This window comes from Dipodomys spectabilis, unplaced genomic scaffold (assembly GCF_019054845.1).
Source record: "Dipodomys spectabilis isolate Male_0828 unplaced genomic scaffold, ASM1905484v1 ptg000258l, whole genome shotgun sequence".
Taxonomy (NCBI): Eukaryota; Metazoa; Chordata; class Mammalia; order Rodentia; family Heteromyidae; genus Dipodomys; species Dipodomys spectabilis.
Genome location: NW_024870935.1, coordinates 2472504 through 2500053, shown reverse-complemented (window position 1 = coordinate 2500053; position 27550 = coordinate 2472504). Strand labels below are relative to the sequence as shown.

The following is a 27550-nucleotide window of genomic DNA, read 5'->3' as shown; positions in this document are numbered from 1 at the left end:
ACATGCCAGAGAGGGAGGTCAAACTGTTAGAGAAAACATGATATTTTGATTTCCCAAGACCTTTATTCTATTCTTTCTCAAAAGGCTCAAAACTCAGAAATGAAGGTTTGATTTATTCAGGCCCTCAATAAGACTTCAGTGTTGCTGTTGTTGTTGTTGTTTTAACAATACAGGCTCCTACACTTGTCATCAAGTACATAATTCAATATTCAACCTAAGCCAGAAGTGCACTAATACTATGAAATTTGTGAGATGACATTATTTTCAATTTTTTGGCATTGATCTGAGATAAGAAAAATAATGATCAAATGCTACTGGGTATGTAGCCAAAAGCCTAAATGTATCTTATGGTCAATAAATGTGATTAGAAAGTAAAAGGCAATGTTAGTTTATTACTATAGTTATCAAAAAGTGGTTTTACAAGGCATTTGGGTCTCAATGTGGGCCTTTGTAAAACTAAAGGTTTTAGATGAATACAGAGAGGAAATTTCCATGAAGAAGATGGGGAATCAGAGACAACTGAGATAAAAGCAATAACAGCTCATTTTTATTGAAGACTATTGATAGACTCTTGATTTACATATCTCATTTAAATTCCTAACAATCCTACTGGCACAGGCAACCATCATAATCATTTGAGAGAATGTTGGAAATGCATTGGATTTGCCCAAGATCCCACAGCCTGTAATCCTGCAGCCGGTGTTGCTACCTTAGAGAAAGCAGGCAGTTCCTATGGCAAACTAATGAGGGCTGCTGGGTGCAGGTGGCTCACACCTGTAATCCTGGCTACTCAGGAAGCTGAGATATGAGGATCATGGTTCAAAGCCAACCCGGGCAGAAAAGTCCATGAGACTCTGATCTCCAATAAACCACTAGAAAATCGGAAGTGGCCCTGTGGCTCAAGCAGTACAGTGCTTGCCTTGAGCTGAAGAGCTGAGGGACAGTGCCCAGGCCCAGAGTTCAAAAACAACTAGCCTAGGGCCAATGGTGCATGGTTCTGAGCTCAACGGAAGCCAGACATGACAGTTTGACTTTGGCTTTTAGCCAGAATGATTCTGCAGCTTTTATTGTGAGTCACTCTGAACTACCTTCTAAGACTTTTTGACTAACTGCTAACATAAGAGCATTAAAAAAAAAAAAACACGTTCAATTGATGTAGCTGTGAAGTATTCATAGTGGAATGTCTTCATGGCTTCTTTATGACATTTCACTTATAGTCGTTTGACCATTACAAATTCAGAAACATAAAGTATCTGCAGAGTTCTACTGATTTATCAACTCCCATCTGGTAGACTGCAAATTCATGTTGACTTAGTTGCCTTAGGGGAAAAAACATGAAATATATATGCATATATATCAAATATGTCATATATATAATTTTATTCCCACTTCTGGTCATAATTTGATGCACTTTTTGCAATGAAGCAGAACCTTTCCTATCCGAGGGTTTTCCATACCTGTTTCTCTCATGCTGCTCAAGTGCTCCCTCAACTTCAATAGCCATTTCTCCTTTATGGCAAAAATAATCATTCAGAGACCACAGAATTAGTGGCTGTCCTGTTCTCTGTAAACTTAACACCTTTGCATCAACTTAGCCTCCTAAGTCCTGGCGTTGCATGCCCTGTAGGATGGAAACCAAGGCATTTAAAGGACAGAGAAGAAGGGTTGATTTATCTGGGAAGCAAATGGCATACACACACGCACACCCCACTCACAGATACATTCTACTCTAGAATAGATACTAGACATGCAGAAACAAGAGACACAACCAAGCCTTCACAGATTGCTCCATACACAAACGATTCCATAAATATTCAGTCTATATTTTCCTCTCACCACTTCAATGTAAAAACAAACCCAAAAGAACTAAAGCGGCCATCACTTACCATATCATGGTCGGAAACAGGTCCGAAGCTGGTGACGAAAATGTCCGTCTTCACTTCGGTCACGCGCTCTGATGGAGCAGGAAATTGGGCCAGTGAGTTTTTCGCAAGTCCCTCATTAGATCTCACACCACACCCTCACACCCGAATGGGAAATTCATTGGCTTTGATTAGCTACTTCTAAAACTGGTCCACTGAATAGTCCTGATAATTTACTGCTTACGTTGGAAATTTCACAGTTAACATTTTCAGTGGAGAAAAGAGGCTGCACACGTACCGCCTTGGGTACGTGAATGAATTCTTCAAGAAGGGACGGACACTCTTGCTTGAATGTTACCAAATCACTTTATGTAGTAATAAAAATATGTTAGCAGGGTAATACACTTTAAATATTTTTACGCAGATTCCTCAGGCACACATAGACTGCTCTTGGGAATTCTATAGTCGACTTTTGCAAGCTTTATTAACTCTTGAAGACCTCAAAAGTATGTTTTAGAAATGATGGCTTTCTTGTAGTAAAGTTTAACTAAATTATCCAAATTCACCCCGGGGGAAATATTGGACAACAAAGGTAAGTATTTTTAATTTAGAAGATAAGGCAGACCTATTGTGGCATAGATTCTGTTGCACGTTCCATGTGTTTTTATTATTGGCCTCTGATGGCATATATAACCAATAAAACACTTTTACTGTAGTTCTGTGACAACTCAACAGGGACGCTTTCACAGAAATACAGTCCCTCATCAAGAAAGAGAAAAATGTTGATTACATAAAAGGGAACAATTGGTGGAAGGGTGACAGTGAGAACGGTGGCCATGTCATTTTCACCTTAGCTCCGAGAACTAACAGTCCAGAAACTCTGTACATTTGCTTCTCTGGCCCGGGATAGGATATTATAAACACAGTTCTATCCACGAGCAATAAAATCCTTTGACGGCAGAGCTGTTAGCCATCCATCTCAACCTCTCTTCCATCTTCCGTGAGGGTTCCCGCTCTAGTCCCTTCTAGATTCCTCCAACATGGATCCCTCTGTGCTAGCCCCCTCTCTCTAGGCCCATGCATTCTTTTGTACTAGGCTGGCATTTAACTAGAATATCAGGACCACTTTTTAATTTTAAAACAATCGGGAAAAAATACAAGGCTATGTCACTTACTCACAAAAACTACATATACAAGATAAAGTTGATTTTCTCCTTCTCTTTTGGCATTTCATTTCTATATGACGCAATAAAGCCATCACTTGGATTTTCTTTGAGATAATAAGATATACACTTATCATCATGAAAAGGACCAAAAACAAACAAAAAACACAACAGATATGAGAGCTATGGGCATATGTTGAATCTAAATTATTTCATACCAAATATCCCCCTTATTGGAATAAGTCTGCTGCTTCATATTTATACATAGTTATACATAAATTCCCTGCAATTTAACTTCTGCTTTAACTATGGTCAGAAGAATTCATACCTAATTTATCTTCCAACATGTAAGTCTTGATCAAACCAAACGCTTCTTATTGTGCTTTTAACAGTATTCCTTCATTAACCTCATAGTGCAAGGCTCAGTTTGAGTTCTCTATGATGTATCATTTATATCCTATAGATTATAGGAACTAAAATTATATTAGTCCCTAAGTCTCCCCAGACAGGGATTAGAGTCAAATATCACTGCACATGACTTTTTTTTAAATTGGGGGAATGATAATCCTGATCACACACATGCCCACTTTGGGCAGCTTGATTCTGCCCTCCTGGAGATTTCTCATCAATACCTGTCTCTTGAGTGTGGCAGAATATATGCTGAATATTCAGAGAAATCCTCCAGACAGACAGCTTTCCAGAATGACTCACTCCGTGAGTTAGGAGCCACTAGTTTGTGTTATTTTGTACGATACAGCATCATGAAGAAGAGAGAGATCAACTCACTAAATAGCGGCATGATTTTCCACCCATTAAGTTGTAGATTGCTAATAGGGAACTACATAAGAATCAAATTTTAAATTACCTAAATGGCTTTTTCTAAAGATTTTACCACCAATCAAACAATGTAAAACAAAGTTAAGTTTAGATACATTTATTTCTGTGCATAATTGTCTCTGTGCCATACAGAGATTAGGCATAAATGGAAAGCAATTTACATAAATGACTGGGCCTACATTTTTCAAGTCTATTTTTTTTCCTATTTTATCTATCTTTGGCTATAAACTTATTTACCATACAAGTTTACCATCTGCAGATACTTCATCTTACTTTATTCCCAGCCATACTCTCGAGATTCTCTGAAATTTGCCACTGCAAGATTCCAATGCAAATAACCTGAACTGGCAGGAGAGGGGTGAGCACCATATCATGTGTCCCTACATGACCTTAGAGCCACACATGCACATGCATATATCATTACAGCTTCTGACTATGCTCTACATACATATAGATAGATAGATAGATATATTTGCTTTCTATTCTAACAAAAGACTCCATGTTACAAAACTGGAGGAGGCTGATAAAGACCAAAAAGACTAGTTAACCATGAAGAGTAAAGGGAAGGGGTGTAAGGAAATGGAAAGACTTGGGGAAAAAAATCATATTAAACCAAGTAAGCCATACCCAAAGAGACATAGGTCGCATTGTCCTCTCATTCGTAATCAGAATGTGCCTGTAAATCTACAAGAAAACCAATGGATGGCAAAAGACAAAAAAATTACACACAGACATGAACATGGTAAACAGGACTCTAAACATTCACACAGTGAGACCAAAGGAAGACATTCTTAGGAGAGGATCACAAGGGCTCAATAGCTGTGAGCATCTGACCATATGAAACTATAAAACGATGTTTATCACAATGAACTCCAAGCAAGGGAACAAGAGGTTTTTGTTATTTACTTTTTGTTTTGTTTTGGTTTGTTTTTATTTTTCTTCTTTGTAGCTGTTTTTGATATCTGTACCATCTGTCTTGTATGTAAGTTTACCTGTTTGGGGAAGGATAAGGGGAAAAACAGAAATGGTAGGACAAATGCAGCAGTGATACACTCACGAGACACTTGGTTGAAAATGAACTCTACGACCTGGGGGGAAGGGGGAGAAGGGAGGGAAAAACTACTAGAAAAAAAGAGGTGACACTGTTCAAAAAGAAATGTGCTCAATACCTGATTCACATCACTGTAACCCCTCTGCATATCACCTTTACAATAAAAACAACAAATTGGTAAATAAATGAATAAGGGGAGGGGTCAGAAGCAAGTAAAATTCCACATACCACCAGTTATTGACGGATGGCAACGGAAGAGGAGGAAGACCCAACTTTCCCTATTGTTTCCCTTCTAACCCATTTCTCTTGCCACATACTGAAATAACTAGCTTTGATTTATCATCAGCTGTTACGAGGAATGTCTAGTGAATGTTTCCCTAACCTGAAAACCCTGCTTATTCCATATTTCTGGAAACATTTTATGTAAATGTAGTCAACCTTAGTTACCTGTGCATTTCCCAAAATTAATCAGGGATCTTACTCTAATAAAACATTTTAGGAAAAAAAAACTGTAGAGTAAGCTTGAGGTCAATGTAATGCGTTGTGTTGTTATAAAAAGCATTTTTTCCAGCATAAATTTAGGAAATCAAGTAATAGAGTTTGCACTCTGGTGTGTGCTTATAGAACTAGCACTGACTATGTCACCAATACTTGCAGCCCTTACAAAAGTTTATCTATAAGGCTGGGAAGGTGGCTCAGTGGTAGAGTGTTTGCCTTGCAGGCATGAGGCCCTGGGTTCGATTCCTGAGTACCACATAAGCAGAAAAAGCTGGAAGTGGTGCTGTGGCTCAAGTGGTAGAGCGCTAGGCTTGAGCTAAAGAGCTGAGGGACAGCACTCAGGCCTTGAGTTCAGGCCCTATGACTGAAAATCAATTTTTTTAAGTTTATCTATAAACAATATACTACAAATATTGTATTATATATTCGGACTCCCAATTGATATGTTTTCCCTTTATAAAGCTACAGTGCTAATATCCTGCTAATAACTATTGAAATAATAGATGTTTTGAAGTGATCATTCAAGAAGATGACTAGTATAGGAAATACAAACAAGAGTTGCAGTGTAATAAAGTCAGAAGTGAGCACGTTGGCTTAGAAGACGCAGTGTTCCAGTTTTGACTCAGATTGTCCTTGAGTATAAGATGTATTATTTTAGGTACAATCATATAATCTTTGTGACGCCAGTTGCTCACAGTTTGAATGAAGAAATAATGCCTACAAAATGGAATGCAGTGTTGGGGTGCAGCAAGAGATTACAGTGTGAAGGTACTTCCAGAAGTATTTTGGGGGGGTTGTTAATTTAGCCTCTAAATGTTCACTTGGTATTTTCTATATGCCAGGTAGGCCCAGCTCCAGAGAAGACTAGAAAGAACGGGCATTGACCACAATGCAGAAATTCCTGTTCCTTTATATTGCTCACAGCTGTTTATAGGGAAAACATTTTAGATTGATTAGGAAGGTAGATAAGTACGTAGGTAGGTAGGTAGGTAGGTAGGTAGGAAGGAAGATAGATAGATAGATAGATACATACATAGGTGATAGATACATAGATAGATACATAGAGACATAGATAGATAAATAGATAGATAAACAGACATACAAGTAGATAGATGATAGATTAAGTATGTATCTAGCTATGTACACAAATTTTCCTAGTGAAATTCAGCTCTTTCTACATGCTCTGAAAGAATGTCTTTTGAATGCTGACATTTGAGTTGAACAATAACAAAATTTCAATGATGGCTAGGTCTAAGAAAAGACCAGAAACAAACAAGACAAAGGACCTGAGGTGAGAATAAACTTGGGTTTTAAGAAAGAGCCCAGCCTATCCAGAGCTGGGGCTTCTAGCGATCACTGTCTGGAGGCAGTGTTGGCTGAAGAGGCGTTTATTTGGAAAGCAGCTGACCTTCCTAATGCCAGAGGAAGCCTTTGGGTACAGAAGTGACAGGATGCGCCCTGCGGCTTAGGAAGGTAGCTGATGCTGCTGTGCAGAGTGAGTGGTAAACATGGCCGTCCTAAAAGAGACCGAGAGGGGGTGACTGGAGACGTCTTGCTGGACGTTGGTCTGTCTGTCCACACAGAGGCGCGGGGCATGGAGGCTGCGTGGACATGTCTTAGTCACCCCTGGCAACCACATGCATTTCAAGATGCTGCTTTCACATAGTGCTGTTTGGGACTGCAGAGCACCCTGGCTTCCTCACCAACTCCAGCTCAGTGGCACCTCCCCGCAGCCATGTTCCCGCTGTGCCCACCGCCGAAGCAACATCTCTGCCCCTTGTCTGTCACTCATTTCTGTCCTTATAAAGCCTCCCCTCTGGTTTTTATGTGGAGCTATTTAATTTTGCCTATAGTTAGCTAATGAGTAGATCAAGAGTAGACAGCCAAGTTTCAGGACATCAAATCAATCTGCGACTCTTCTGTATTTGGGGATTCCAACAAGTCAGATGATGCAAGTTAGCTCTGAGTAGGAAAAGTCAGGTTTGTTGGAGTAGGCATTTATCCCATTTTCACCAAGAAATCACCCTCTTCTTCCCTCCTTGTAAAGGAGTGTTTTCTACCAGCAGAGGACCCTTGGAGGAAGGGGTTTGGTTTGGGCTCTAGAAATAGGAGACCTTGTATTTCCTGGTGCAGCATTTTAGTTACGTGACAATTATATATAGCAATCTTGTATATTCTCTCCCCAGGACCTCTTTTCTTCCTATTAAGTTTTTCAAAAACAAAAACAAAACAAAAACATCTGTGATGATCTCATCAAGATTCACATCTCAGACCCATGACATTTTTCAAATATTACAATTCACCTTCTGCCATAAATAAGCAATTTTCAACAGAAAACATTTTCTAAAGGTCCTACACTGGTAAAACCTATTAAACAAAAAAAGATCAAGTAGTAACAGAAATCAAATGCAACTTTTTTTTTTTTTTATAACACTGGCCTCTGTGAGTTGAGTATAGCCTCAGCAGCTTTCTAATATTTCAAGAAGTGCTTGGCATTGATCAGATAGAGATGGTTTATACACAAGAGGCAAGGTGAGAGTACAGTTTTATAAACAAGCTAGAACATTCCTTTGGCTACGTCAGTGAATCTGTTAGACAAGCTGGACTCATGAGCCGACTGCAGGAATTGCTAAGTGGCTCTCCTGCTCATTTAGCAGTTCCCTTTGGTAACTTTTTTCTCTGAAACTCAGCTGAGTTACAGATTACTTAAGCACAGTATTTCTGTGTTTAAAGAAGTAGGTTGAATTTGCCAAATCTGAGCATCTCCACACCTTGCATTAAAACACAGCAAAACAATATCATGCTCAAAAGGAAAGATTCCAAGATTTTAACTGAAGATTTCATAACAAAGACCATTTTCTGGTGAAGGTAACAGCAAGAAGAGATTTGCATAAGCTGAACCTTTTTGACTTTCAGATACATTGTCAGCAGAGTCTTTTTATTTTATTTAACAGTGCCATATTATGACACATCTTGTGTCTATTTTTGAAATCCTGTTTGTAATATAAATATAAAATATGTGTTGTAACACTAGTTAAATATGAATACAGTTTTTGTTTCAGATCTCAGTATCGCATGAGATGCAAACTAATAATAAAAGTTTTAAGAGTATCAATCATCTTGTAAACTCCAGCTAGATCAAATTTGAATTTTAAAACGAGCATTTTACGCTTGCACGGAAATGCTATAATAAACTTTGTACAATTAAAATGTGCCAATAAAATGTACGTATCCTCCAGTAAAGTTTTACAAACTCACACAAAATATCACAAAAATTATTGTTTTTGTGGCACGCTCTCAGTTTTCTAGTTTTTTTTTAATGTTTTTAGTAAACAACCTAAGACCTAAGTTAACAGGAATATAGCAGAGATCAAGTCCACTCTCTGTCTGAATTGCTATTCTATCTACTCATCAGACTGCAATGGTCACATTGTGTGGCCAGAAGAAGATGTTGCTTATTTTTGAAGGCTTGATGCCTTCCTTGGGGACTCAGCTTTGCATCTCTGCCCGTGGAGCATTTATTCCATCCTCAGAGTGCGAACAGAGCCAGTATGAACACGCGTCACATTTGCCCCACATCTGTGAAGCTTAACATTATTTGATTTTTTTTTTCTTTGCAACACCACTGATAGAATCACAAGCACTGAGGAGAAAACTTGGAGAAAATGAACTCAGCCTTGCCTGCGCAAGCGAGCCTGGAGGTCCACCCAGCAGCTCAGCCTTGGCCTCTGCCCCTCTGCTTTTCCACCCTTCCTCCCGGTCCTCTGACTCCTCTGCCCCGCTCAGCTCTTCATCTTCTGTCTTTTCTGTCCTGTTCTTCTGCTCTCTTTTTCTTTAACTTTCTTTCATGTGTTCCCCCTCTTCTGACTTTTATCTTTCTCCTATCAAGTCTGTTACTCTTCTACATTGACCAGGCCTCAGATGAAAGCTTCTCAAAAACACGTTCAGCTCCCTAGTTCTCTCCTTCACCACGAAAACGTTTACAAGTGAGACTCCATTCAATAGTTATTGACTATTTAATTTGTATTTTCTAGCTATTGATCCTTTCAATCCATGTTTGTTTAGAGTTTTCCTTTACTTCATATTTGAAATATGAACCTGGTTAGCTTGTTTGTCTCCTTTAGCTCCTGAGGAGAATATATTAGACTCTTAGATCTCTACATACTCTACTCTATTTTACCACTCTGATCTTGAAAAAAAGAATTCTTCCTAAGTATTGTATTTTTATGTCCTACAACAAAAGTAAACTTTTCAAATAGTGTTACACTATCCCCCAATATCTTCTATCATTCTAGCTACTGGACCCAAGCTTCTCCAAAGAGAAATTTTATACCTTCTGATGCATTATGTGTTTCTGCACAAACAAGTCATGATGAATTTGCACATGGAAACATTTCTTACATTAGTCTCAAATTTCAGCTTATCACAGTTTTCTATTTTCTGAGGATATTCAGAATAAAATATCCTTGTCTGTTGCATGGTTGTTACCTTTTATAAAATCGGACTTTTCTCATAACAAAGAATATAGCAGATGTCTTTTTCTTTTAAAAGAAAGTAACCTAGCTTAGATCACAGATTTACTAAGAGGAGACTTTTACCTGCTTAGACTCTAGGTACAATCTTTCAGGAACTTTCATCTACATAATCTTTTCATCTGAAAACAAATCAGTCATGTCAAAAAATAAAAGGTCTGTTTTTCAATAGAAAGTTACTGTAATCCATGTCATCCTTAAAATACCAGAAGTGTATAGGAGAAGTGAAATTAAATGATGTATTCATGAAGGAAAAAATTATGATAATTTTAAATTATACTAGCCAGAAATTGTACTACCATGATTTCCTAATTTGATAGCTGATTCTATTTTTATCAATGTCTTAAAAATACATCTCATATTAAAATTAGTTTTCTAGTGATCGATAAAATACATGCAAAATATTGATGACCCCTTAATAAACACTTCTCACTTATCCTTTAAGGATTAAAGATACATTTTTGAAGCCTCTGAGACACTAATGAAATTTTACAGCTTCATGCCTACGATTAAAGATGCAACACTTTTTTTTTAAATCACTGTAGAGCTGAGGATGTGGCTCAGTGGTGGAGTTTCCTGAGCTTCACAGGGCCCCTGGTCCAGTCCCTAGCTCTGCAAATAACTAATCTGAAATCCTTGCTACCTTTTGGTTTTAAAACCAGTGTTTGCATTCTTAAGCTTCTGTGCTATCAAAATGCTCTCTTACTATTGACATTAAATAGTTTCAACAAGTAACTTGGAGACGATGTCACATCCGTGTTATTTCGGAAGGGCCCCTGCAGGACTGTGAATGCTGACTTCCTTCCTCACTGTACTGGTTTTTCCTCTAAGATCGATATTTTGATTTGGCTTCATTATCTTTAAGTAAATGAGATTGTTTGGTTATTTTACCCACGGATAATTCAAATTAGCGTGTAATTTCTGGAAATATTTAATAATGTGGTTATGTGTATACACATTAAGCTCTATTTTCTTCTCAAACAGAAGCTTATCAATATAACCAGTTAAGTGGTATGCCAAGAAAAAAAATCTTAGTACAGAAAACTGAAATGTGAGTTCAAATGCTTTAAAACACACACACGCGCGCGCACACACACACACACACACACACACACACACACACACAAATGCCATCTCTCTCATTCACTTTTGATCCTAGAGGTAATGGATAACTTAACAGGAAATAGTAGATCGATACGTAATCTACTAAAATAAACGTTTGAAGCCATAGAATCAGAAATGTCCTGTTGGAATTCAGTGTAAACAGCAGTTCCCTAGGAAGATGGCAGAGTTGATAGTCTGGAAGCCAGAATGGCGTCTCCTTCCCATCCCGCACAATCACAATTATTAGAGAGAAAGCAAGTAAATGTAGCCTCTTCGCGCATCATGGTGAAAATTGTGTATCTGTTTTTCAATACGTTTCAATAGGTGCACAACATATCAGCACATTGAATGCATATTAAACTATTAACAGTAGGAGTAATTACTAACCTACATGCTACTCTGCTACTTTTCTCATTGCCATTTAAGGGAAAGCAAGGCTGTAATCGTAATGACTTCGTATTCTTCTCTAAAACAAAAATAGGACTTACCCCCCAATCCTGGTCTCAGGCGATTATCATAACCATCTAAGAGTCGGTCCAAAATCCTGGTGAAGACAGTGGTGTTGTCTTTAAGTTCATCTTGTAACGAGGGCTGTTCATGGCTGAGAAAAGCATAAAGAGAAGCTAGGACTCAATTATACATTTCAACCAAAACCTCTGATCAGTTAAAACCTTTTTTAGATTTTCCCTGCTTTCTTTTCTATTGAGCCTTTGAAAATTCCTTCTGGAGAATTAAAAGAATATCCATACTATAACCATTAGCATATCCTCTTTATTCATGATAGGCTCTTTTTTTCTATTCCTTCTAAATATGGGAGGAAAGTTATAGGAAATGAGTTCTACTCAGACTGAGATCTAATTTCTCAGTTCTCAACGCGTTCGTTATGTTGCGATGTATGTCTTCTCTGCATCAACAAGAATGTCAACACTGTGCAAGCAGAGACCAAAGTTTTAAAAATACCTATGTAGAAGGCAGAAGGGAATTTTGAAAATAGATGAGTTTGCTTTTTAATTTCAGAGGTAGCAGAACCTCAACTTTTCCCTATTAACAACCCTTTATCCATTTTCTGTGGCCCTGGGCTTTGGTTGTTGTTTTGATATATTTAAGAAAGAAACATTCAAAACATATTTCTTAGGTTCATTATATTTTAATCAAGGTGAAAAGTCCCCCTTCCCCTTCAGAGTTATGATGCCATTTTAAAAAGTTGTTCAAATCTCCAGTTAATGTACATCCTCTCTGGATGAAGGCATAGTCGTTTTTTAAAAAGGCTAAGTTAATGCTCCACTGAACTGTAGCACAGTTTGTCGTAAGACAGCATTCGTGGGCAAAGCATGACGTAGAACTCAAGTTTGTCCAACTTGTGCGTGAGACTTCATTACCATCCTTCTATAGACAAAGAAATTATGAAATGACTCATATCTAAAGATTTCTGTTTGAGGTTGTCGCATATATCTCTTATCATTATTAGTCTTTCATTTACAAACTTCAGAGTGACTATAATTCAAATATGGTGTGTTTCCTCTATCAACTTTAATACATCTTTGCTCATGGAATGGTATTTTATGTAATGATTAGCGTGACACTTCCAAAATCCTTTGAGGGAAGCGTTTTCTATCTTAGGATGGATCACTCTTGGTGACAGATTTCAATGACAGCTCTGACCTTGAATTTAAAGTATGCAGGGTGTAAACTAAGAAAGGGCCACGTTATCTGTAACTTTCCATTTTCTATTCAACACACTTTTTTCCTTCCCTCTTGTGTGCTTCTATGGTTGATAAGTACAGGAGAAAATGTATCATTTTCAATCAGAATTCACTTATTTGGTGGGAGCAAGAAATACAATCGATTATCATTTCAGAATTACTGTTGTGCAAGTAACTAATTTTGTATGGGCAAGATGCAGTAATCATTTTTCAGATGAAGTTTTCATTGAATAAGTTTTGAATGACTAACTATGTGGACTGGATGTCTATGAAGCAATTTTCATTCTCCTAAACAACATTAATGCCACACATTTTGTTAAAATTGAACATCTTGCTATTTTTCAAAAACTCAGATTTTCAGTTAGTTCTGTGACTTCCAGTACATCTCCCTGGCAGATGACAGCAGTAAAGCAATAGATAGTTTTCTGAATGTGATTATTTCTACAAACTCATTGTCACAAACCTAGCTGCCATGCAGGCACTTTTGAAGGATATTGGAAGGTCATCTTGATAAAGGTGGAAGAGGAATGCTAAGACACCTTAAGCCGTAGAGAACTTCTAAAAGAGAACCCAAAGGCAGAAAGCAATGTGAAAGGGAAGGGGAGAAAAGGTGAATTGGGGTGACACACAAAGTTGCTAAATTATTCACACAATCCTTGGAGTCCAGGGTGCCTATTCCCTTCACCTGCATCTCCTTTATTTTTCACAACTTATGTAAAATCCAAGTAATGTGTCTCTCTCTGTATTTTGTTGTTTCGATGTTGCTTTTGCCAATTGGCATTCTGACACAAAAGCTCAAAATTAGCCCCGTCTGCCCCCCAAAAAAAACAGCTCTTCCATCATATGCGGGAAGAAACCTTTCTTTTATATGATTTCCGAATCAGATTCTTCCTCGTTTGGATTTTTAATATACCATGTCACATTGTAATTGCCACTGAACCTTCGGGAAAAAAGCTCAAGATTACTTATTTGGGAATCAACAGTCGTGCCAGTGTAGAGTGTTCCAAAATGAATATAAATTTTGAAGAGAAATGTCAGTTGCAATACCTGATTTTGATTCCACACGAAGCATGGTATAATAAAACGCTGATCACTACCTCCACCTACAGGTCGTTATATTCGTAACACTTCATACAGTCTTTCAGAAGCACTGAAGACCACTTAACGCCTCGAATTAGGAGTACCAGACACTAATGTATGACCCGCTGCTTACAGATTTACCATGCATGATATTAAAAATAACAACAGACAACTTCTCAATTAAAAAAAAACCTCTTAAGCCCACATCTTTCCGGGTTATTCCATCTCTCTACCTTTAGTTGAAGAGTTTACTTTCCTTTTCTGGGGAAGGATGTGAGGGATTTGCCATCTGTGCAATCGACAGATTGAATTTAAGGACTGTCGAAATAGGCCACACAGTAAATATTGAATAGAAGAAGGGGAGTCGTTCACCTTTTGGACCATATTCCAGTGCTTTTTTTCTTCTATTCTTGATTAGATCATTAGGAACTATTTCAAATGCGGTTAAACTTACACATTTTTTGTTTCTCATTCACTTTTCTGGGTAGCTTAACTAGAGCTGTTTTCTAAATACGTGGTTCATATACCCCACACGTATGGCTTCAGTCATTGATGGTTTGCAGGTGTGACATACACATGCACTTATGCAGGTGATAGCTTAAACTTTCCGCCTGCGGCTCAGTGCTCTCCACGACTGCCACACGATTCCAGCACGGGAGGCGTGCGGACGCTCACCCAAGTTAACTTTGCCCCATAAACTAGCGAACAGCGGGTTCCCTTGGTGACAGTGGCACACCAGCACCGACCGGAGGGGCAGCCCGGGCTGGTTCCAGTGCCTTCTAGGGTGGAGAGGAGGTGATGCCTCGCGCTGTGACCTAGAGTTGGTTGAATTCCCCTTAGTCACGGATTCACCCACGGCTAATTCCTTCCCGTTGGTGGCTTGCGGGGCCAGGGCCCGGCCGCCGCGCCCCGCCAATGTAAAGTAAGGTAAAGAGTCCCACCTTCTTCCCGTGAGCGCGCTGAGAAGCAGGGTCCAGGCCCAGAGCAGGTCGGAGAGGCCCGGGCAGCTCTTCATCCCCGGCTTCGGCGGCTGAAAAGTGGAGGGAGGCGCGTCAGGCCCCGGGCACTGGCGGCCGAGGCCGCGCGTGCTCGGCGTGGGGAGGCGGCCGCGCTGGCGCCGCGCCCGCCCCGCTTCTCCACCGAGGGTCCGCGCGCGCCCCGCTTCTCCACCGAGGGTCCGCGCGCGCCCCGCTTCTCCACCGAGGGTCCGCGCGCGCCCCGCTTCTCCACCGAGGGTCCCCGCGCCCCGCTTCTCCACCGAGGGTCCGCGCGCGCCCCGCTTCTCCACCGAGGGTCCGCGCGCGCCCCGCTTCTCCCGCGCCTCGCTTTGAAACCGCCGCCGCCGCCGCCGCCAAGCCACGCTGCCATGCCTCCCGGCGGCGGGGCGCCTGAGCCCTGCCCGCCGCGTCCCCGCGAGGTCGCGGCCTCCGCCCTGGCCGCCCGGGTCCGCGCTGGGCCCGGGCCAACCGTCCGCAGCCGGTGTGGGCGCGGGGGGCCGGGGGCGCGGGGCCGGGCCGCACGCCGAGACACACTGTTGCACGTCCGCGCCGGCGTCGGAGCAGGCCGAGGGCACCGCTCTGACACGCGGAGCCCGCGCGCGTGCTCACCAGCGGGCACGCACGTGCACACGGGGCTGCTGGACGCCGGGCCCCGGGCACGGGTGGGGACTCGCGGGCGGCGGAAGGGGCCTCCGAGCCTCTGGGCTGAGGTGCGAGCAACCGCGGTCCGGTTGCTGGATTTTGGCCTGGTTCTGGCCCGCGGAGGGGGCTGGCGGGGGGGGGGGGCAGGGAAGTTGGGAGCCCGCGGCCGGCGTGGACAGTGACAGCTCACGGCTCCCGTCCCGCCCAGGGGCTCGGCCCGGCTCTGGCCGCGTCCTCCCGCGCCGGGGTCCCCCGCGGGCGCCGGGGGCCGCTCCCCACCCCACCCTGTCCGCGTCCGGTGAAAGCACGAGCGGCCCGGGGGCCGAGCGGAGCGGAGCGGACGGCGCGGGGCGGGACGGCGGGGGGGAGGAGGGCCCGACCCACCCGGCCCGCGCCGCCGCCGCGAGGCCGCCCCGCCTCGCCCGGCACTAATCCCGGACATCTGTCGGTCCCGGACATCTGTCGGTCCGGCCGAGCTGCCCTCAGCCTGGCGCGCATGGCTGCTCTTCGTCAATAGGGGGGGGGCTCCCCAAGGGACCCTCGGACGGACCCCGCCGCGCGCCGGCGCCCGCACCCGCACCGGGACCCGCACCCGCCGCGCCGCCCGAGCCGCGCAGTGGGAAAGTTTCTCGCCAGTCCCCACGCGGGAGTCGGAAGCCGGCCCGGCTCGCCGCGCGCCCCCCGCCGCCCCGGCGCCCGCCCGGCCCCGCGACCCCGCCACGGGGACCGCGCTCACGGGCTCACGGCGGCGGGGGGACCCCCGCGGGGCGAGACGGACGGCGCCCGGCGCCGCGGGGACCCGAGCGCGGGGCCGCGTCCCAACTTCGGGCGATGCCCCCCCACCCCGACCCACGCCCCTCCCCAGCTCACCCCGGGCCGAGGGGGGGGGGGGACAGACAGACAGAGACAGGCAGACAGACACAGACAGACACAGACAGACACAGAGAGACCAAAACAACATGTCACCACCCACCCCGTGGGAAGAATTCAAATGTGCCTAAGAAAGGAGGAGAGAGACAGAGAGACAGAGGGAGAGAGAGGGAGAGAGGGATCCGAGCTCCCCGCGGCTGCAGTGTGGAGCCCCGAGAGCCGCCCGCCGCCCGCCTCGCCGGCTGCCCGCCCGGCTCCCTGCCCGCCCGCCCGCCGCCCGCGCCCGGCGTCGCTTACCTCGGGGCCGCGGCGGGCACCGGATCGCGGGGAGAGCAGCCGGAGCCGAGTGCGGGCGGCGGCGGCGGCGGCGGCGGCGGCCGAGCCCGGAGTCCCGCGCGCCCGCGTCCCCGCGCGCCGGGCGGAGCGGAGCGCAGAGCCGCGCAGAGCCGCGCAGCGCCGGCCCCGGGGCGGCCTCGCCCGGCCTCGCGTCGCCCCGCCGGTCACTGGGCGCCGGCCATCGTCACGGCCGCCGCGGCGCGTGAGGAGCTCGCCCGCGAGTGCGCCCGCCCGGCCCCGCGCCGCGGCCCCGCGCGCCCGGCCCGCCGCGCCCCGCCACAGTAGTAGAGCGTCCCCGGGCCAACCGGATGTGGAATAGGCGGTGACTTCATGCCAGGCAGATTTTATTTTAGAAAGGAAGGTGGCACCCGCCGCGCGGGCGCGGGCGCCGGCCCGCCCCTCGCCAGCGCCGGGCCCGCCGCTCGCCCCGCGCGGCCCCGGCCCCGGTCCCCTCCTCTCCCGCGTCGCGCGCCGATCCCGCCCGGCTCGGCCGCGGGCGGGGCGGGGACGGGGCGGGGCGCGGCGGGGGGGGGCGGGCGCCCCGGGATCCCAGGCCCGGCCGGCGCGTGCCCGTGCACGGACGGCTCCCCCCTCCACCCCAGCCCGTGCCCCGGCCGGGCCGCGCACCGGAGGCCGCGGGGCGCACGTGCGGGGCGCGCGCCGTCCCCCGCCCCGTCCGGGCCTCGCGCACGCGCGCGCGTCCCGCGGCCCCCGGGGCCGGTTATCCCGGAGCGCGCGCTTCGGACTCGGCTCGCCGTCGCCGTCGTCGCCGTCGTGATGATTACCGAGGTCGTCGCGGTGGTGGTCGTCGTCGTTACTCCACCGGGAGCCCTCCCCCCACCCCCCGCCTGGCGCCCGGCTCAAAGAGACGTCCATCCGTCCGTTCGTCCGTCTGTCTGTCTGTCTGATCTTTGCTGCTTAAGTCGTGTCTGGGTCCGGAGGTCACGTCTGCCTCCCCATGGCCACTCCCGGCCCCGATCCCGGCCGCGGACCCTCGACGTGGGGTGGGTGGGCCGGGGAGGAACGTGGATGTCAGACACCCCTGCTTCCCCTCCGCCCCCGCCCCGCCCTCTCCCTCTCCCTCTCCCCGCCCTCTCCCTCTGTCCTTCTGTCCTTCTCTCTCCTCCTCCCTCCCTCTCTCCCCTTCGGTCTTTGTCTCTCTTCTTCCTCCCCCCCCTTTCCCTCCCTTTCTTCCCCCCCCTCCCCCCGCCGGCCCCGGTCAGGCTCGGTGAGCCTCCGCCCGCGCTCTGTGACCTGCCCTCACTCGAGCGGAGCGCTGTCCGTTCAGCACCCGCTCGGCCGACGCCGGGGCTGCGGGGCCGGGGTCACGTCGCGGGGCCTGGGTCACGTCGGGGCTGCGGGGCCGGGGTCACGTCGGGGCTGAGGGCCTGGGGGTCACGTCGGGGCTGCGGGGCCGGGGTCACGTCGGGGCTGAGGGCCTGGGGGTCACGCCGGTGCTCTGGGGCCTGGGGGTCACGTCGGGGTCCTGGGTCACGTCGGGGCTCCGGGCCGGGCGCGCGCACCCGCACGGCCCACGCGTGTCCCCTGCCGTGCGCCCGGACGGCGCAGGCCCGGCCCCGCTCCCGGGCCGCGGAGGTCCCGGGGTGTCCCCGCGGGCAGTGGCCCCCATGGCTCACGGGGGAGGACCCCGAGTGAACATCCGGGCCACCGCGCCGGTCTGTCCCGCGTGCCGCCGCCCCGCCCCGCAGGGGCGTCAGTCTGGACGCAAGCGTGGCAACGCACGGACTTCCGGTGGCAACGAGGATCCGGAGCAGCCCCTGTGCACGCGGGTCTCGGACACCACGCGGGCCGCCCCCCCCCCCCCCGCCCCCGGAGCGCAGGCGCGAGCGCAGGCCGGCTGCTGGCGCCCGGGCAGCGCCAGGCCAAGACTCAGGAGGCGGAAGTCCCCGGATGTCCCCACAGCCCCTCAGAGCCGCTCTGACAGGTGGGTGTGATGGCTGCGAACACGCGCGGCCGGAGGAGGAGATTCCCAGACCCGGGTGAGCGGAAGTACCGTGCTTTTGATTGTCTCGTAATAGTGTCTCACACAGCCGTTGAAACCATGTTTTATGTGTGTATGCATGTATACATAGGTATGTATATGTATGTGTATAGACGCATGTGTATATGTACACGCAAACGTATGTATGCGTGTATATATGTATGTATCTGTGCGTAGATGTGTATGTATGAACGCATATGTATGCATGTGTGCATATGCCTGTATATGTATGCATTCATGCGCGTGTGTGTATGCATATGCATGTATGCATGTGTGTATATGTATACACAAATGCATGTATGTGTGTATATATGTATGCATCTGTATGTATATATGCATCTGTATGTAAATGTGTACAAATATGTATGGCTGTGTGTATATGCCTGCATATGTTTGCATGCATGTGTGTATGCATGCACGCACATGCATGCACGCACATGTATGTATGCATGTGTACATGTATGCATGCATGTACATATGTGTGTATATGCATGCATGCGTGTGTATGTGCATGTGTGCGTATGTATGTGTGCATGTGTGTATGCATGTGTGTATGCATGCACTGTGTATGCATATGTGTGTGCATGTGTGTATGCATGTGTGTATATGTATGCATGCATGTGCGTGTATGCATATGTATGTGCGGATGTGTATATGTGCATCTGTATATATGTATGCATGCATGTGTATATGCATGTATGCGCATGTATGTGTGCATGTGTGTATGCGTGTGTGCATCTATGCACACATGTGCGTGTGTATGTATGTGCATGCATGTGAGTGTATGCATGTATATGTATGCATGCATGTGTGTGCATGTATGCATATGTATGTGTTCATGTTTGTGTGCACGCGCGTGTGTGTGCATGCACGTGTGTATGCATATGTGCGTGCATGTGTGTATGCATGCATGTATATGTATGCATGCGTGTATATGTATGAATGCACGTCCGTGTATGCATATGTATGTGTGGATGTGTATATGTGCATCCGTGTATATGTATGCATGCATGTGTGTATGCATGTGTGTGTATATGTACATATTGTCTCCTCGGTGTGTGTGGCCTTGAGGAAGTCATTGTCGAAGTGGTTGGCGGGTCCGAACGATCGATCATGATTTAATGATGGAAACAACGTGGGAAAGAGCCTGCCCCCACCCCCCACCCCCGTTACCGGTCATTGCGCCAGTTACAGATGGGGAGATGGCGCCAGTCCTCACCGTGGGGCCTCGAGGCCGCCATCTCTTGGCTGTTCCCTGGCGAAGCGAGGTTGGGACTGGTGGCGGAGGCTCTCTGGTCCGGTCTCTCCCCGGCCCTACCGGGGACAGGTCCCGCAAAGCAGGCCTCTGGATGTCCATCCCCGGCTCGTCCTCCCTTCCCTTGCCTTCCTGGATGGTGATGGTCCAGCCGGCCCCGTGCGGGAGGTCAGGCCCACGCCAGTAGCTCCCACGCCTCTTACTGCCCTCCTCTCCCACGGAGCAGGGAGCCAAGACCCTCCTATTAGTAGATTTTGGCAGAAGGCATTTGAGGTCAAACCTGGGACCAGAAATCCTGCGGAGGCCTAATAGCTCTGCATCTAGTGCTCAGTCTGGAACATTCTGCTTCCCCTGTCGATGTTCAATGGCAGGAAGCCCTGACCTAATTGAAGAAGCAGTGCTGATTCTATTCAATAGAAAAATATTTTTACTTCTCCAACTACATGTGAACCAAGTGGGGAAAAATAGCAAGAGTGTTCTCCTCTATTGGGTGCAGTTTTGTGTCATTAAAAAATAATTTGGGGGGCTGGGAAGGTGGCTCAGTGGTAGAGCGCTTGCCTTGCATGCATGAGGCCCTGGGTTCGATTCCTCAGCACCACATAAGAAAAAGAAAAAAAACGGAAGTGGTGCTGCGGCTCAAGTGGTAGAGCGCTAGCCTTGAGCTGAAGAGCTGAGGGACAGCGCCCAGGCCCAGAGTTCAGGCCCCATGACTGGACCCCCCCAAAAATAAAATTGGGTTAAGGGAAAGAAATAAAGAAATAATAAAATAATAAGCTTCAGCCAGAACCTAGAATACAAAATGCATGGCTCAGATGCATGCATTGAACGAATGTCTAAATGTTGCTATACCGTGTAACACGGTTACCAAATACATTGACACATGTACATGTTGTAGTGGAACATACATACATACATATGAATATTTAGTTTGCTAGTTCCAATAGTTATAATTCAAGCCAGATAATTCAAGCCAGCTTATTTCATGAACTAAACTACTGTATTTGAAAAATGGTCATTCCTTTATAATTGACACTGAAGTAATAGATTCATTGGGAAAAAAGTAAAAATACTTGTGATTTAAGAATAGACTAATGACTAGGTGTGACTACTTAAAGATAATAAATAAATCGAATTTTCTTTTTTTCTTTCTTTTTTTTTTTTAGTTGGTCATGAGGCCTGAACTCTGGGCCTGGGCACTGTCCCTCCGCTCTTCAGCTCAAGGCAAGCGCTCTACCACTTGAGCCACAGCACCACTTCCAGCTTTTTTCTGTTTATGTGGTGCTGAGGAATCAAACCCAGTGCCTCGTGCATGCGAGGCAAGCGCTCTACCACTGAGCCACCTTCCTAGCCCGAAGTAGGATATTTTTTTTATGTTAATCTAGACACTTTCATTATCTGGTTAACTCAGATAAATTATTACTTAAGATTAGAAGCATAGTTTGGCTTTTCCACATACTGAGAAACATGATGAATATAAAAATAAAAACACAAGCAAAATCCCTTCCTTGTTTGACCCATAAAAGTTTTCCCATTCCAATGGGAATGAGAGTTTGTTTATCCCGACCATGATGGTGGAGCTCCCCAAATATGTAATGCTTTTCTGATTCTTGTAGAAAGCAAACTCAGTTCATTGTGACACAGTAAGTGGCTAAGCATGAATGGAAGTGATTGCTTCCACACTTACCCGTGTGCGGGTGTAACAGCCTCAGCTTCTCTCATTTTCTGACATTTTTCTGAGTAGTACTACCACTTCGTATTCTACCTGTGGCATTCCATGGGAAAGCAAATGTTCATCGCTTAGCTGTCCAGTTCAACACCTAAAAGGTATCTAATGAATGGAAATTTCCCTGTGTCTCTTCTCTCCATCAATTTCTTCTTCATCCAGCATTTCGTGCACTATTTATAGCACGTTCCTATACCCCAGGACCCACATGGTACATAAAAAAACCACCGACACATAAAATCGCCAATCATCAGGCAAGTTACTGGGACAAGTTACTTCTTTAAGACCACCTTATCCCTAGGGCTGTATTCTTACTGATAAGATGTTCCAAGAGGAAAAGTAAATCTCACTACCCATTCCTTAGTCATAGTATTTTACATAAAACCCAGTCCAAGAAGAGAGGACGTGTGGATTCACATAGCCAAGTACAAGGAAACACGCCACTCCTGCTCCACAGTCGTACACTCCCCTCAGGATACATCTACCGCCCTGTTGTTCTCTCCATAGGATGTCAGAAAATCCACCAAAACCTACCGTCTGTATATGGGAACCAGAGATTATTTAATAGCTACATAAGTAACTATACAATGCTACCCCTGTTGGCATCTTTCAGTTTCCTGGTAACCCAAATGTCACCCAGATTCAGAAATCTCCTTCTCACGAATATCAAGCCCATCAACTCAAGCAAATAAATGTGTATTTATTCAGAGTTAGGGAAAGAATAATAAAATGGTGGTAGGAGCAAGAATTTGTTTTAAAGTATTGAGAAAGAGCCAGCACTTGTGGCTCATGCCTATAATCCTAGCTACTCATGAGGCTGAGAGCTGAGGATCACGGTTCCGAGCCAGCTCTGGCAGGGAGGTGTGTGAGACTCTTATCTCCAATTGACTAACAGAAAACAGGAAGTGGTGCTGTGGCTCAAAGTGGCAGAGCGCTAGCCTTAAGCAACAAAACTCAGGGACAGCACCTAGGCCCTGAGTTCCAGCCCTATGGCTGACAAAAATAATTTTAAATAAAATATTGATAAAGTATAAGTAAATTTCCAAACTGAGGAAGGTTTTCTAAAGTTATTATTAGCTCTGTAGATTCACTCAGGAGCTTGAAACCTGTGGTTTCTTAAGGAAGGTGAAAAAACACAACGTGCTTCAATTCTTCATTATTCTAGATTTGATGTTTTAAATTGCTGCGTGCCACAGGATGATGGAGAAACATTTATTCTCTATTTTTATGACTAAGGCATTTAAGATGTGATTATCTTTTTTGTAAACTTAAAGCATATGTGGATGTATACCTTATCTCCATAAATTCACTTTAAACTGTAGAAATATGTATTTATATCTACTTTTCTTTTCAAGGTAAATGGAATAAATAGATATTCAATCTGTAATGCATGAAGTATGAAGCATGGAGCAAAAAAAAGGATCTGAGTTAGACAATCAATTTAGAGAGATTACTTATCAGACATAAAAAATAGTAGATCTATTGGTTCCAAGAAATAATTAGAGTTGATTCAGCATCTTCTGGCATAATTATGGCAGGGCTGGTTTAAAATACTTGAAGTCTAATGTGGTTTCATTAGCCTGTTGGACTTGTACATTCAAATATTTGTTTAAAATTGTACAACAAAAAGTAATGCTAACATTAAAACAGCATTTAAAACATGATGCATCATGCCCTGAATGGCCACAGGATTTGGGAAAAGGATATGAAACGGAAGGATTTACTAGAACAAAAATCAAGAATTAAGACACTAATGCCCCATCTGTTCAGTAGCTCCCTCCCTGATATTTACAATAATTGTGCTCTGTGGAAAGAAATTAAAATGGGCTTGTGGATATGGATTTTTATTATGATTGTATATGAATGTATTGAAATGTAATCCATGCCCTGTGTTACATCTAGCTAATGCAAATAGCTAGATTTTATTTACTGTAATTTGTAACTATGGGAAAGAAGTTTAGCCTACCCTATTATAATAACATTAAGAAGTTTTTAAGAGAAAAGCTAAAAATATGTGTGTAAATATGTAATATTCTCATATAGATATAGATATATGTGGACAGATACATAGATAGATAGAGATGGACAGATTTTTAACTTCTCTCTGTATATAACATGTAGCTCCTGTGTATAACATATAGCTTATATAGAGAGATACCCCAATTTTCCTCTTTATATCATATATCTTAAAATGTATATACCTATATATGCTATGTATTTACAGAGATTGCCAGTTTCTTTCTAAATGTATGATATATATATATATATATATCTAGAGAGAACACGCATGTGGTATAGAGTGATTCCAGCTTCTATCACTCTCTCTATATGAATACATACATACATACATGTGTATATGTATATGTATGTGTATATAAAAGAATCATTTTCAGTCTTTCTCCATATATATGTCATATACATATCACATATATGTTATAAATAAGCTGATACATAAGCTTGTGAAGAGGAAAAGGAACTGAAGAATTTAAAAAGACTTGTCACTTTTGCACAATTATTTACGAATTAGTCATGCAAATTTCAGAAAAAGACTGATTTTCATGAGAGCTTTGAATTTTACTCAGAAAAAATTGATCTGAGTAAGAAAAAAAGAATTCAACCTCAGAAACGCCGTAGCCCAAGGCCCAACAACCAAAAGTATCATAATGACAAATACAGATACCTCTATATGTCCTCCTCTTGCAACTGCGCATAGAGGTGGCAGCACATAATTGCCTTTGAAAGATGTGAAGAGTGATTCGGAGAGCAACGGAGCGGACTTTCTGGTAGTCACTACTTACACACTCCAGTAGTAGAATCCAATAGAAGGTAGACCATTCTTAAACTCCTTTGAAGGAAATGACAGGATGAATTTCACGGTGACACTCCTTTCTTTGTGGAGATCAGCAGTTACTCTCTAGCAATGATATACCAGACATAGCACCAGTTTCCCCCACACAATCCTTCATTCTATTCTCACTAGTGCTGCTTTCCGATAAAGAATCTGGATGGCGTATAAATCACAGCCTGGATTTGAACCCAGGCATGAATTGTGTTACTGCCAAACATTTATGATCATAGCACAGTGTCAGTAGTAGAACTGTCAAGAAAAAGTTGAAATTATTTTTTGATGACAAATATTAAATATTTTCAACAACAACATTGTTAAGACTTTAAAAAAATAAACGCTTAGGAAAGCATTCTTACATAGTATTTAGATATTTATTTTTATTTTTTATTAGAATACATTGATAGTCCAAGGGAGTTTCATTGTGGTGACTCCATAAACACATAAAATATATTTTGTATTTAAGAAACAATTTGGAAGTGGTTTTTTCCTTTTCCCCCTCTGTGAATTGTTCACTGTCTGGCCACTTCTCTGAACTTGAGTTTCTTTGGAATAAAAACAAGGACTCATTTTCATTGTATATTGAATATTTATTTTAAGACCTTAAAAATTCTCGCCAATTGGCATCCGTGGTCATTGTTAAAACTATTTTTACCTTGCAGCAGTTTGTCTGTGGAAAGGTGAACTTTTCTCGGAATATTTCTTAGCTTCTCTATTTTGAAATCAAGATCTTGGGCATGCTGATCGATTTGGTGGAGGCTGTAAGTTGAGCAGACACACTTAGCCAGTATTTATCAAATACCACTTGACCATTGGGGGTTTTCATCATATAGTTGCAGCTGGAAGCAAAGAAGCCTTGGCCTTCTAGCACATTAAGACATCAAACACTTAAGACTTGAACTACAAGTTTCAAACCATAACCCAAGGACAGGAGATAAAGAATTCTCTTTCTCCCCAATGCCTACTCAACTACTTTTCCAACAAGATACTGGAGGTTTAGTGAAACCAAAAGAAATTTTACACTGAAATACAAAAAAAGAAAAAAAAATGGAATAGAGCCAGGCACTGGTGGCTCCCACTTGGATTCTTAGTTACTCTGGAGGCTGAGATCTGAGGATCACCTTTTGAAGCCAGCCCAGACTGGAAAGTCTGTTAGGCTCTTACCTGCAATTAGTCACCAAAAAGCTGGAAGTGGAACTGTGATTCAAGTGGTAGAGTAGCAATCTTGGGTGACAAAGCTCATGGGCAGAGCCCAAGCCCCGAGTTCGAGCTCTAGGACCAATACAAAAAAAATAGAACAAATGGGATGAAAATATGGAAATATGAGTCGATCAGAGGATGAGGGAAAAGGTCCACTCGGGCTGTCTTACTATTTTTTCTGGCAACTAGAAGGAACATAGCTGGAGTAGGAGGTGATTCATAGGACCCCAGAAGGCAACGCTGAAAGACAAGATTATTTTGTTTGATTTTAGCAAGTTCTAAAAGAATTCAGGAATACTCTTATAGAGGTCTTCCTTTATGCCATTTCTCTTCTTTTGAGTGAATCATAGAAGTATTCTAAAATCCCCATCAAACACAAATACCAATGATGGTGGCACTGAAAACAAAATGAAATGCTTTGTTGTACGTTTCTTGGTCTCAGGTCAGTTTGAACCACAAGTGTGCTGATAGTTCTTCGAAACTACGAACGTGGATTAAAGCCAGGTTAGAGATACCATGTCGGCAAAGCAGCTCAGCTAGTCTGCGGCTCTGCTCTTTCTCCTCCTCGTTAGCTCTGTGAACCACACGCTGTCATCGTTCTCCCGGTGACCTTGAGAGACTTTGTACCTCTAGGAAAACTAGCTGTTTTACAGATTGAACTGTCCTAAGTTAGTCTGACAGCCATATGTTTAAATCATGATTTCAGTGCCTGGAGTAATATTTGTCAGGCTCCCAAATAAGTCATTGAATTCAGTCGAATTGCCCTGTGGCTTGGAGGAACACGGGGAAGGTCAATCAAGGTTCAGAAAGCCTTTGTAGACAGCTTAAGGAGGGCTCAAATACAAGCCCTGCTTTCAGACAGGATGGTATCTGTTCCTTATATATAAAGAAGTCCTGGAAAATCACAAAACAGGAAAGAAGGGAGGGAGGGAGGAAGGAACAGAGGAAGGAAGAAAGGAAGGAAGGAAGGAAAGAAGGAAGGAAGGAAGGAAGGAAGGAAAGCTCATTGTAAAATGTGACTAACTCTCCTAAGATTTTCTGAAATCAATGCATAATTGGACTATCAACAACGTGAGAACAAAGAAAAAAGAAAGAAAGGATAAAAACCAGCAAGTAGACTATTCACGTCAGCGCTGATGAGGCACCAGGAAAATGCGAAAAGGAAATAAAAGATTTTTAAGAAGTGGTTTTTTTTTTTAGTTTATAGGACTTCCTCTTACAACAATGTAAGTGACTGCGTGAAATTTGACAATTGTGGGCCCCAAATTCTCTTGACTTTCCTTCCCTTTGAAATACAGTGCTTGCTGTAAGTTTTCTCCCCTTTTCCAACATAGATTAAGATATAAAGAGAACCACAGTTCTGTGAATACATTAAGTTAAATACTACAGAAAAAATGAAATTTTATACAAAAATCTTTAAAAAATTCTGAATCATAGAATAATTATTATTTGTTCATATGATTTTCATTTAAAGAGACCAACTTCCTTTGGTAGGTCATTGCTTTTACACAATTTCCAAATCTAAATCCAGATGACATTTCCTCATTTAGCATCATACTGCATTTCAAGACATGCCTGTGTTTAAATTTATAGTCCCACAGTGTCCCTTTCTATGGTCAGCTGCAGAATTCCTATATGGATTTATTGCCTTGGCATTTCCAGAAGTTATTTCATATATAATCGTTAAAATACATCCTGGACAATTTTTTACTTTTTTTTTTTTTTTTTGGTCCTGGGGCTTGAACTCTGGGCCTGGGAGCTGTTCCTCAGCTCTTCTGCTCAAGGCTTGTACTCTACCACTTGAGCCACAGAGCCACTTCCGGCTTTTTCTGCTTATGTGGTGCTGAGG

General features: G+C 44.3%; 2 protein-coding genes across 2 annotated transcripts in view; one reads left to right on the top strand and one right to left on the bottom strand.

The window, feature by feature from the left end:
* The window catches only part of Gabra1 (gamma-aminobutyric acid type A receptor subunit alpha1), a 43756-nt gene extending 27062 nt beyond the window's left edge, over positions 1–16694 (bottom strand). Inside the window, exons 1-4 of the mRNA XM_042699579.1 lie at positions 16638–16694; positions 14772–14860; positions 11536–11648; positions 1887–1954 (exon numbers count right to left, since the gene is read on the bottom strand). Of these exons, the coding sequence (XP_042555513.1) occupies positions 1887–1954; positions 11536–11648; positions 14772–14845 (255 nt within the window). The 5' untranslated portion in view covers positions 14846–14860; positions 16638–16694. The remainder of the gene's footprint in view (positions 1–1886; positions 1955–11535; positions 11649–14771; positions 14861–16637) is intronic.
* Positions 15197–20242, top strand: LOC122125034 (collagen alpha-1(III) chain-like). Its single transcript, XM_042699598.1, has 5 exons — positions 15197–15538; positions 15776–16323; positions 16544–16897; positions 17965–18621; positions 19867–20242. Exons 1-5 carry the CDS (start codon positions 15197–15199, stop codon positions 20240–20242), a joined length of 2277 nt encoding a protein of 758 aa, XP_042555532.1.
* The last annotated feature ends 7308 nt before the right edge of the window (positions 20243–27550 follow it).